The sequence below is a fragment of the Hyperoodon ampullatus genome (assembly GCF_949752795.1).
Source record: "Hyperoodon ampullatus genome assembly, chromosome: 7".
Lineage (NCBI taxonomy): Eukaryota > Metazoa > Chordata > Mammalia > Artiodactyla > Ziphiidae > Hyperoodon > Hyperoodon ampullatus.
This window is the reverse complement of record NC_136920.1, coordinates 42061336-42074037: the sequence shown is the minus strand read 5'-3', so window position 1 is coordinate 42074037 and position 12702 is coordinate 42061336. Positions and strand designations below refer to the sequence as shown.

General features: G+C 39.4%; 1 protein-coding gene across 3 annotated transcripts in view; it reads left to right on the top strand.

Moving 5' to 3' along the window:
- Positions 1-6040: 6040 nt before the first annotated feature.
- The window catches only part of FAT3 (FAT atypical cadherin 3), a gene marked incomplete at both ends in the record, with an annotated part of 565070 nt that continues 558408 nt past the window's right edge, over positions 6041-12702 (top strand). The window contains one exon of one of the 3 annotated variants that reach the window (XM_079707440.1): positions 6041-9344. In XM_079707440.1, the coding sequence (XP_079563566.1) occupies positions 6056-9344 (3289 nt within the window). The remainder of the gene's footprint in view (positions 9345-12702) is intronic. The other 2 variants (XM_079707441.1, XM_079707439.1) reach the window with 2 other exon arrangements.

The following is a 12702-nucleotide window of genomic DNA, read 5'->3' as shown; positions in this document are numbered from 1 at the left end:
GCCTATGTTACCATGCAAAAGACCCCTCCCTGACTCTGACCCCAACCCATGGCAGGAGCCTGGGTCTGTGGAAAGGTTATCTTTCCTATTAGGGATGGACTACCCCATGGATTGTCTTCCTCTTGACCCCTTATCCTCAGCCCAGTTTTCAGTTATTTTCTACTTTGTCTCAGTTCTTCTGAACACCGTAATAATTATAGCACCAGTACATATTTGTGAAACATTTACTGTGTGCCAGACACAGTTGTAAGCCTGTTTCATGAGAGTGGGAACTGGTATAATCCCTGTTTTAAAGATAAGGAAACTGAGACTTAAAAAGCTTTATGTGTTACCCCAAGGTCACCCAGCCAGTAAGTAGCAAACTTCTATTCAAGTCAGATATCTCTGACCTTTGGGTCTCATGGAGTGATCCTTTGCTTTTCGTAAAGAGGACATCCTTTCCTTTCCCTTCAATGTGGCTTCTCTTGTTGAAAAAAAAAAAAAAAATGTCAGCGTAGGTTGTAAATTTCGTCCATTATCCCTCTCTTGTGACTCACAGATTTTGCCGTCTCTAAAAACTGCCTTAGTTAATGATATTAATAGCCAGCAGTTGTATACTTACCAAGTGCCATGGACTATTTTAAGTGCTTTATATTTATTAACTCAAATCCGATTTGGTAGGCAGTATCATTCTCATTGTGTAGTCGAAGAAACTGAGGCACAGACAGGTTAAATAGCTTGCCCAAGGTCACACAGCTACTAAAGAGCAGTGCTAGGGACGTCCCTGGTGGCGCAGTGGTTAAGAATCCACCTGCCAATTCAGGGGACATGGGTTCGAGCCCTGGTCTGGGAAGATCCCACATGCTGCGGAGCAACTAAGCCCGTGCGCCACAACTACTGAGCCTGCGCTCTAGAGCCCATGAGCTACAACTACTGAGCCCGTGAGCCACAGCTACTGAAGCCTGCGTGCCTAAAGCCCGTGCTCTGCAACAAGAGAAGCCACCGCAATGAGAAGCCCACGCACTGCAATGAAGAATAGACCCCCACTCTCCGCAACTAGAGAAAGCCCGTGTGTAGCAACGAAGACCCAACACAGCCATAAATACATACATATATACATACATACATACATACATTTATTAAAAAAAAAATAAAGAGCAGTGCTGGGATTCAAACCCAGGCAGTCATGCAACAGAGTGTGTGTTCTAGAACCAGTGTGCATGGAGCGTTTGTGTAGGTTTCAGACACAGTCACAGCACACCTGAGCCGTGATTGACCTTCCCTTTGCAGTTCGAACATAAGGCATCTTCGTGAAGGATGCCTGTAAAGGGGAGGCCCTTCAGAGACTGACTTTGTTCTTTGTTTCACAGGCTGTCATAGCACATTCCCCAAGCATCATCTCTGGCTTACAAAACCCTTTGAAAATCTGTAAGATACGAAGAGATGGAGTAAAAATAGAATGCTTTTCTAAGATGCTGTTTCTACTGTTCAGATATCCCCGCTGTTTAAAGAGGCCAGCTTACTGATGGCAAAATACAGCTTCCCCAGGTTACCTAAGCAAGTAGAGGCACTCCGGGACTCCACTGAGTCAAGGCACTTCCAGAGCGGTGGGCTTTGTAAGAGGTGTTCATTACCCTGAGGTCTGTGGTATTTTTTCATCCCTGGAAAGAAAATCCGCATGCCCTTCTACATCCCAGGCTAAGATCCCCTCTATCTGAGTGGGCAGGGCCGGATGGTGAGGCATGCTGGACTGCTTCTGGAAAATAAATGTCTCGAAGATTGATGACTTGATGATCTCTTTGGAGATTATATCAAAAATTATTGATTATGTTACTGAGTCGTAGAAAATAGGCTCTGAGGTTGGGAGCTAAGTGCTTTCTTTAAAATAATCCAGAAGCAGTAAAATAAATCAATGTGCAGAGCTTCTCAAACACCATCAACTATCATATTGGCTTCACAAATAGCTTGGCTTCAATGTGGAAAAAGCAGGACTCTTTTTTTAAGAAAACATCTTAACAGTCATCTTGGCATACTAAAACAAGGAAGCCAAAAACTAATTCTAGTACTTACTTTGCAGAATTTTAAAGGATTTCTCACTTCTAGCACTTGTTTATTTTCTAAATTGATGGAGAAAACTTCAAGGTTTTGAAATAATTTGTGCCATATAAGACTTTTTTTTTTTCAAAAATAAATATACCAAAACCTCATGAGATATTTTTTGGTTTTAACAACTGAAGCCTACAAGCTCAGTCCTGCTCAGGTTTTTTGGAGTTAAATCTAAATTTCAGAGCACAATAATACAATTCCATTTCAGCGTGGTTTGAAGTCTTTTCATTTGCATTTAAGACCATTGATTCTGCTTTATAAGAAAAGTATTCCAGCAGTGTATCTTGCTGAAAGAAAAACTCAGTATGCAAAAGTACTGATTTTCAAATAGTTAACATGAATGACGTTTTTCATATTATGACAGCATTCTGTGTTTTGAAGGATTCACCAGAAGGATTTGTAAAAGTAACTCTTCCCCAGGGCACTTCAATGTTTACTTATAAACAGTTAACTACTTAGAGGAGGCAGTAACACCGGGGAGACTAATAAGATGTCAGAAAACAAAGATGGCTGCAAAATGTTGATAAACCACAGCTCTAAAATTGTAATATAACTCAAAGGAGAACTAATTCAATTGACACACATTTCCATTTGGTATCAGCTCGAACCTGGGAGATCTGAGACCTCATGTTAGGGAATCTCGTCCTCTTTATGGGCCTCAGTTTCCTCATCTGTAAACTCAAGAGATTGAAACAGATGTTCTTTAAGGCTCCTTTGAATCAGTATAATTTCTTGATTCTGTTTCCTGAAGTAAGATGTGCTTATTTTGGGGATTTGGAAACTGAGCATGTTAAAGGCTTCTGGGCCTCTGTTTACTTCTGTACCTTAATATTCTGTTCAGCAAACCAGTATTGTATGCCTCCTACGTGGTATGTGGTTGGTGGTACATGCTGGACTGCATGCTGGGAATAGAGTGGTGCCCAAGTTCGGCTCATCCCATCAGGTTTCCTTCAATCTGGGCTTAGGGTGGGGATGGGGGACAGACTAAGAAAACTGCAATTGAACTAAATTTACCATTGAAATGGGTTTCTTCTCTGGTGATCAAAGAGTCCAGACTCCTTGGGCTAAGTATTGGTGAAACCCCAGGAGTGCCCGGGGTGTAGACTAGTGAGTGGGAAATGAGGCAGAAACTTGCTTTGTATTTCCCTGGAGATGCTGGGAGTAACCTGTTTGCTACCTTAAGAGAGTGCACATGCCTTCAGTCATCCCCTTGTAAAAACCTTGTCTCCTTCCACTGTGTTCATAGTGCACCTAAAAATACCTCTTCTGCTTTGGAGCATTCTCAGATGATGAAATAAAAGAATCTTATGAGTCATACAGGTTCTTATCAAAGCTTCTGCTGATTTCTATCTGTGGTCTCTACAGAGGCTCTGTCACTCCCACCTTTCAGCTGAGTGTCCTCCACGGAGAGTCACCTCCAGTCACTCTGGTCCCCTGGGGTTCACTCTCCTGAACCTTCTGTATCCAAGCTGCTGCTTTGCGCAGAACTTAGCACATGGGACATTTCCAAAGGACAGCCAGCCAGAGGAACTGCATGTGAAATTAACTTCTTTTATAAAAAGTCGTCCCATCTTTCTGCTTTTCATTTTTATTGTCTATTCTGCTTACAAAATCCGTATAGTAAACTGTACTCTTTCTACCCATCTACTCAGTGTTTCCTTGGTACTTCACCAGGTGACAGCAGCAAGGCATATTTCCTCCTCAGTTGGAACCAAGCAAATGCAGGCTCGGAATTTCACTTATGAGAGTCTCCTGTAAGGCAGAGTTGGGGGGGGGCGGGGAATGAGAAAGTGCATGGGGTGTGGAGAGAGTCTGCTACTAGGAAAATGAGGTTTGATGTTCTCATCTAAAAAAGGTATAATAGGGCTTCCCTGGTGGCACAGTGGTTGAGAATCCGCCTGCCGATGCAAGGGACACAGGTTCGTGCCCCGGTCTGGGAAGATCCCACATGCCACAGAGCAGCTAGGCCCGTGAGCCATGGCGGCTGAGCCTGTGCATCCGGAGCCTGTGCTCTGCAACGGGAGAGGCCACAACAGTGAGAGGCCCGCATACTGCAAAAATAAATAAATAAAAATAAAAAAAATAAATAAATAAAATTAAAAAGGTATAATAGCATGTGCGTTGCCAACCTTGAATATTTGTATAAACTACAAAGATATCTTTGTAGATGCTAAACTTCCATATGGGATTTTTTAGCTTGCAGCCAGTGATTGCAATTAGTTTAAACCCAGAATGGAGATCATCAAATAGAGAGGATGTGTGGGTTTTATGCTTTTCCATCAATGATAAATACTGACTAGTTCAACAGAATGAAATTATGTCATATGTGCTTCTAGGGAACCTGATTATTTCATTCTTGCTTATAGATAATTTAGGAAGAATGGTGGTGTGATAGGAAAAAGCATGGCTTTTAGAGCAAGAAAGACCAGGGTTCGAGATCCTGCTCTGCTACTTACCAGCTGGGAGACATTGGTTGGGCCAGTGTTCCAACCAAGTGGGTTAACTTTTCTAACTTTCAGTTTTCTAACATGGAGTTGGGTGAAATTGTACTTAGGGTGTTGTGAGGATTAAATGTAACAAAAGGGCTAAGTCACAGTATGCCGGCTAAAGGATTCATTTCCTATCTCCTCTTCTCTCCCATTCTGTTTCCTATAGAAGAGACGGAGAGAGGAAATGGGAGGTTCTGGTGAATATGTCTTGGTGGAAGAACTAATACATTTTGTTGTTCTAAAAATCTGAGTCATCATGGTATAAATAGGCTTAGCTCTTCCCTGTTAAATAGCATTTCCCCTCTCTATTTTTAAAGCACTTGACAGATTTTAGAGTTAAAATAGGAAAATGTTTTGATAATCTACATAGTCAGAGCTGTGGTGACTTGGAAATTTAATAGTAGCTGATAAAAATAATTGGAAGCAATTCCTTCAGTTACTCTTAAGAAAATAAATCTCTTGTCATTCTTTAAATTTTTCTTGCACAAAATCTTTCTTACCTCCCTTGTCCTTAGTGTCATGGTCCACTTGTGAATGTCACTTAGCTCATGCAACTCCTTAGGGATGGTCCTTCCTGCTTTGTTTGTTACATGATGTTTTGTTTATCCTCATGGTAGTAGATTATGCCTTAATTTTGATCAGTTTAAAAGTCAACACAACAGAAGATGGTGATACCTTGAAAACATTTCTTTAAAGATCATAGTTATAAAAGTAATTACACAACCATAGATGAGCAATGTTAACTGAAGAAATATTAGAAAATGCAAAGATGCCCCCAAACCCACAACACAGTTAATTCATTTTAAATGTAAAAATGCAGTTGTATATATAAATGTTTAAATAATAATAGAATGATATCACATATACATACTGTTTTATGATTTTTTTTTATTTAGCATTACATCTTACTTCATCGGAAAATATACATCTTTTTATCATTATTTATTTATTTTTTTATCATTCTTTTTAATGGCTTCATAGTATTTTGTTTTATGAAATGTGCCACAAATTAATTGCTTCTCTATTGATAAGCAGTTAATATCGTTTCAATATTTTGTATTTTAAACTGTGCTCTAAATGTACAATTGTCTAATTATTTCCATAGGATAATTGCCTAGAAGGTAATTTTATGTCAGAGGTAAATGCACTTTTTAAGGCTTCCAGAACATATTTCTAAATTGACCTTCAGAATGCAAGAAATCTACCAATGAACAATGCTATCAGCAGTGTAAAAGTGTCATTTAAAAAAAATCAAATAAGATAAATTTAAATCCTAGTGGTTTTGAATTCCTTGTCATCTAGTAGTGGTAAGGAGTCTAATTTTTTTCTCATATTGATGTTTTAGTAAAAATATTTTATAATAAAGTTTTTAAAAAGCACTGTTTCATAACAATTATTTCCTGTTCCTTCTCCCATGTTCCTCTAGGTTAATGTATCTTTCTCTCTCTCTTTTTCCCCCTCCAGGATGGAAGTATGATGTGATGGATATAACTATGGGATACTGTGTAGGTACACGGCCTCCCTCTTGCCTCATCCTCCTGCTTCTCAAGCTTTTAGCCACTGTCTCTCAGGGGCTGCCGGGGACCGGGCCCCTTGGTTTCCACTTCACACATTCCATTTATAATGCTACCGTGTATGAGAACTCGGCAGCAAGGACCTATGTCAACAGCCAGAGTAGAATGGGCATCACCTTAATAGATCTGTCCTGGGATATCAAATACAGAATAGTGTCTGGAGATGAAGAAGGCTTCTTCAAAGCAGAGGAAGTCATCATTGCAGATTTCTGTTTTCTCAGAATAAGAACTAAAGGTGGCAATTCTGCCATATTGAATAGGGAAATTCAGGACAATTATTTATTGATAGTAAAAGGTTCTGTTCGAGGAGAAGATTTGGAAGCATGGACTAAAGTGAGCATACAGGTTTTAGATATGAATGATCTGAGACCCTTATTTTCACCCACAACCTACTCTGTTACAATCGCAGAAAGCACACCTTTAAGGACTAGTGTTGCCCAGGTGACAGCAACAGATGCAGATATTGGTTCCAATGGAGAATTCTACTACTACTTTAAGAACAAAGTTGATCTCTTTTCAGTTCACCCCACGAGTGGTGTCATCTCTTTAAGTGGACGATTAAATTATGATGAAAAGAATAGGTATGATCTGGAAATTTTGGCTGTGGACCGGGGGATGAAGCTCTATGGAAACAATGGAGTGAGCAGTACTGCAAAGCTTTACGTTCACGTTGAACGAATAAATGAGCACGCTCCGACTCTCCACATGGTCACTCACATTCCTTTCTCACTGGACAAAGAGCCCATATATGCACTGGTGACAGTGGATGACCTAGATGAAGGAGCCAATGGAGAGATTGAGTCTGTTTCCATTGTGGCTGGGGATCCTTTAGATCAGTTCTTCCTGACTAAGGAAGGAAAGTGGATGAATGAGTACAGGATTAAGGAGAAGAAGCAGGTTGACTGGGAGAGCTTTCCCTATGGCTACAATCTCACTCTTCAAGCCAAAGACAAGGGGTCACCTCAGAAATTTTCAGCAGTAAAGATAGTCCACATTGCCAACCCCAAAAGAGACACTGTCCCAGTTAGGTTTGAAAAAGAAACATACGATGTGAGCATTAGTGAATTTTCCCCTCCTGGTGTCGTGGTTGCTATAGTAAAATTAAGTCCTGAACCTCTAGATGTGGAATACAAATTATCCCCTGGAGAGGATGCACAGTACTTCAAAATTAATCCTCGGTCAGGTCTGATCGTCACAGCACAGCCACTGAATACCATTAAGAAGGAGGTTTATAAACTAGGGGTGACAAATAAAGAAGGAGATTTAAAAGCACAAGTCACCATCAGCATAGAAGATGCGAATGATCACACCCCAGAATTTCAGCAGCCACTGTATGATGCTTCTGTGAATGAAAGTGTTCCAGCGGGAACAAGTGTTTTGACAGTTTCAGCTTCTGATAAGGATAAAGGAGAAAATGGGTACATCACCTATAGTATTGCCAGCTTGAATTTGTTACCATTTGCCATTAACCAGTTTACAGGTGTTATTAGCACAACTGAAGAATTGGATTTTGAATCCTCACCAGAAACATACAGGTTCATCGTCAGAGCCTCTGACTGGGGTTCGCCATACCGCCATGAAAGTGAGGTCAATGTGACTATTCGAATAGGAAATGTCAATGACAACAGCCCTCTCTTTGAAAAAGTGGCTTGCCAGGGAATTATTTCCTATGACTTTCCAGTTGGGGGCCATATCACAGCTGTCTCAGCAATCGATATCGATGAACTGGAATTTGTAAAGTACAAAATCATCTCTGGAAATGAACTTGGTTTCTTTTATTTAAACCCAGACTCTGGTGTTTTGCAGCTTAAAAAGTCACTGATGAATCCTGGAATCAAAAATGGAAATTTTGCCCTTAGGATTACAGCCACCGATGGGGAGAATTTTGCGGATCCTATGTCTGTTAACATTTCAGTCCTGCATGGGAAGGTGTCTTCAAAAAACTTCAGTTGCCGAGAAACTCGCGTGGCTCAGAAGCTGGCAGAGAAACTACTCATTAAGGCCAAAGCAAATGGGAAGCTGAATCTGGAAGATGGATTTCTTGACTTTTATTCAATTAATAGGCAGGGGCCACATTTTGACAAGTCATTTCCTTCTGATGTGGCCGTGAAGGAGAATCTGCCAGTTGGTGCTAACATCCTGAAGATTAAAGCCTATGATGCCGACTCTGGCTTCAATGGAAAGGTGCTATTTACAATATCCGATGGGAATATGGATAGTTGTTTTAATATTGATATGGAGACCGGGCAGCTTCAAGTCCTTATGCCCATGGATCGAGAACACAGAGACCTCTATCTCCTTAATATCACTATCTATGACTTAGGTAATCCACAAAAGTCCTCGTGGAGGTTGCTCACCATCAATGTGGAGGATGCTAATGACAATAGCCCGATTTTTCTTCAAGACAGTTACTCAGTTAACATTCTTGAAAGTTCAAGTATTGGCACTGAGATTATTCAAGTGGAAGCCAGAGACAAAGACTTGGGTTCTAACGGTGAAGTGACTTACTCAGTCTTGACAGATACACAGCAGTTTGCCGTCAATAGCTCCACTGGAATCGTGTATGTAGCTGACCAGTTGGACCGGGAATCCAAAGCAAACTACTCTTTAAAAATAGAAGCCAGAGACAAGGCAGAAAGTGGCCAGCAGCTGTTTTCGGTTGTCACCCTGAAGGTTTTCTTGGATGATGTCAATGACTGCTCCCCGGCTTTCATTCCCAGTAGCTATAGTGTGAAGGTTCTTGAAGATCTCCCCATTGGCACTGTCATTGCTTGGCTGGAGACCCATGACCCAGACCTGGGACTGGGGGGTCAAGTGCGCTATTCTTTGGTCAATGATTATAATGGGAGATTTGAAATAGATAAAGCAAGTGGCACCATCCGCATGAGCAAAGAGCTTGACTATGAAAAGCAACAGTTCTATAACCTCACCGTTCGGGCCAAAGACAAAGGGCGGCCTGTCTCTTTGTCATCCGTTTCCTTTGTTGAGGTGGAAGTGGTGGACGTCAATGAAAACCTCCATACTCCCTATTTCCCAGACTTTGCTGTTGTTGGATCTGTAAAAGAAAACTCACGGATTGGAACAAGTGTGCTGCAGGTTACTGCCCATGATGAGGACTCCGGGAGGGATGGAGAGATCCAGTACTCCATCAGGGATGGCAGTGGTCTTGGAAGGTTCAACATAGATGACGAGAGTGGTAAGTTTCATATTTTGTGCCAGAATTGTTGTTTCTCTTCTCATGAATTGTCAACATTGGAAAAGTGAATGGCTATTCTTACACTCAAACGGAATGACAAATGAGGTTGCATTTGGTGCAGAGGTGATGCAAGTAAAAGCTTTTCCGTAGAATGCATTGACTTGTAAGAAGACCCGTTTATACAGTGATAGCCAGTGGTTTTCAGTGGGAGTCCCTGGTTTTTGTTTTTCTTGTTCAGCATTGCCATCACCAGGTTATCTTTCAATAAGTGTAAGTAATTGTCACCTCTGTTGAGTGCACTTCTGACCTTCACTAAATTAAGGGCCCTGATAAAGTAAATTACATTTGAATTGGCTTTAAATTAGAAGTGTGAAATGGATTTTCAAATGGATCTTATATACCAGTGTTTCCCTTTATAGTAAGGCTTTTCTAAAGTGATATTGCATTAGTTGCTTGGTCTCTTGTGTTTCCCAGGCACATCTGGCACTTGAATGACAGGCATTTGCACTGTATCGGCCCCATTAATGCATGGAGGCAACCTTCTACAAATGTTTTCATGATAGACTAGAGGAGGCATGTTGTGGCTTTTATTTATTTAAAAAATGGTTTTAAGATTTTATCTGTAAGGTTTTACCTTTTACAGAAACATTTTAAAATATGGGACAAAATAGTCCCAATATTTTCATTGTCCTCTACCTGTTTATTTATACACTGTCATAGATACAGGTATAGATTTTATTTCTATTCTTATTATTGTCATTATTTGCCTTTAAATGTACAGGTGCTTGGACACCTGCTTGTGTGTGTGTGTGTGTGTGTGTGTTCCTTGATCAATACAGTGCCTTTTTCTAGTCTTCTCTAGATTGTACACATCTCAAGACAGGGACTGTGTCTTCTCTATTCCTGTGTGAATGGTACTATTAGTGCTTTACAGTTTGGGGGCACATTTGTATCCAGTAAATCATTTTCTACAACACTCACAGGGTGTTTTGTTCCCAGTAATGATGATGACGATGATGATGAAGAAAACAGATAGTGGGAAGTTGTCATCATAGGGATACTAGTTGTACATTAATTATACTAGAAAAAGGGTTTGAGAAAGTATTAAATACTGGATAGGAGTTACAAAACTGTGTATACTGTCAAAAATTTAGACAGTAAATTTTTTGTATAAATGGTTTCTCATTTTGGCTAGTATAAATTGTAAAATTGATCTCCATAGCCATAATGAAGGAAAAGGTAAATGTCAAGAAAACTGGGTTCTGATGTAGCCCTATACTCTATCTTATTATATATAACTTGTCATTTGATTAGAATATATTTTTACCTTTGAAGTACAAAATGAGAAAGAAAAAGTAGTAACCTTTACTGGGTGTCTATTCTATGCTAATACTTTACTATTAATAATAATGACTTCATTGAGTACTTGCAATAGGCAACACACCATATGAAGTGTTTTAGAGTCGGGTCTTATTTAATTCTCCCAACAGCTCCTCCAAAACTAATACTCATCAACTCATGAACTGATGTTCAGAGAAGATACATAACTTGGAGCCTGGTTTCAAGTTTAGCTCTGAGTAACTGTAGGATACACTGCTGTCTCCCATCTAAAGACAAGTATGTGCTTCCTTGCATGTTCCTAGATACACATGAATTTGATGTTGATCTAAAATCTGTAAGGCAATAAAGTGTTAAATGGGTTTCAAAGTCCTTACAATCCTGGGCTTGTTGGCTGATGGCACCAGCCATTAATCATCTTCCTTCTTCCTCACAGTCCCATTGTTTGTGTGGCTCTTCAGTGTGAGAAGCTTACCTTTGGGACTCAGGTGGATGTAGGTAGGTAGGTCAACAGGAAGGTGTCAGGCTGAATCACTAACAACTGCAACCTTCATGACTACATCAGGCCACAATGAGTTGTGTTCATTAGTTTCATCTTGGTGTAGCTTGATGCAGAGAAGAGCAGGAGCAATTTGGTGAGAGTGGCCTAGATTTTCCATGTTTGTACCATGCTATTTTGTTCTCATCTTGGGTGTTATTTCAGAAAATGTGTGTATAGTCATCTGATGATGTAGCTGCTTTTATAATTCTTTACATAAATAGAAATTATTTTTATTGAAGTATAGTTGATTTACAATGTTGTATTAGTTTCAGGTGTACAGCAAAGCAATTCAGTTATATATATGTGTGTGTGTGTGTGTGTGTGTGTGTGTGTGTGTATGTGTGTATATATATATATACATATTCCTTTCCAGATCCTTTTGCATTATAGGTTATTTGAAGATATTGAGTATAGTTCCCTGTTCTATACAGTAGGTCGTTGTTGTTTATCTACTTTATATATAATAGTGTGTATCTGTTAATCCCAAACTCCTAATTTATCCCTACTCCCTTTCCCTTTGGGAACCATAAGTTTGTTTCCTATGTCTATGAGTCTGTTTCTGTTTTGTAAATAAGTTGATTTGTGTTTTTCTTTAGCTTTCACATATACGTGATATCATATGATATTTATCTTTGTCTTACTTACTTCACTTAGTATGATAATCTCTAGGTCCATCCATGTTGCTGCAAATGGCATTATTTCATTCTATTTTATGGCTGAGCGATATTCCGGTGTGTGTGTGTGTGTGTGTGTGTGTGTGTATACATATATATATACCCCACATCTTCTTTACCCGTTCATCTGTCTATGGACATTTACATTGCTTCCATGTCTTGGCTATTGTAAATAGTGCTGCTATGAGCATTGGGGTGCATCTATGTTTTCAAATTAGTGTTTTTGACTCCAAGAGTTTGATGTCTTTTGCCTCTGTTGTAAAAACAACTTCCTACTTTGCATTGTGCCCTTATATTCTGGATTGTATAAAATAAGTTTTGCCATGAGTGATAATAATTCCACTTTCATTTTGACATTGCTTTGTGACTTAAAAATCTCTTTTCTTATGACATCAACTCCCTTGGGGTAACAAATAGCTAAGTGCGTTGTGCAAACCCACATACCCATTAGAGGATTTAGATCTAGAACCAACTCTCCTCAGTCCTAGCTCAGTGCTCTTTTCTTTGCATTCATTACCCATGTTTCTGATTTACTTTCCTAGAGAATTATTCATTTTTAAAACCATAGTGACTATTTCTTTTCCTCTTTTTTTTGAATTTTATTTTATTTTATTTTTTTATACAGCAGGTTCTTATTAGTTATCTGTTTTATACATATTAGTGTATATATGTCAATCCCAATCTTTTCCTCCTTTTTATTTCATTTTGTTTCCCCCTTTTAGGAAGCAAAACTATCTTTTTCTCTAGGTTATAGGAAAAAACTTTCAACTTAATGTTGAAATTTTTATGAAGATTAGAATTTCCA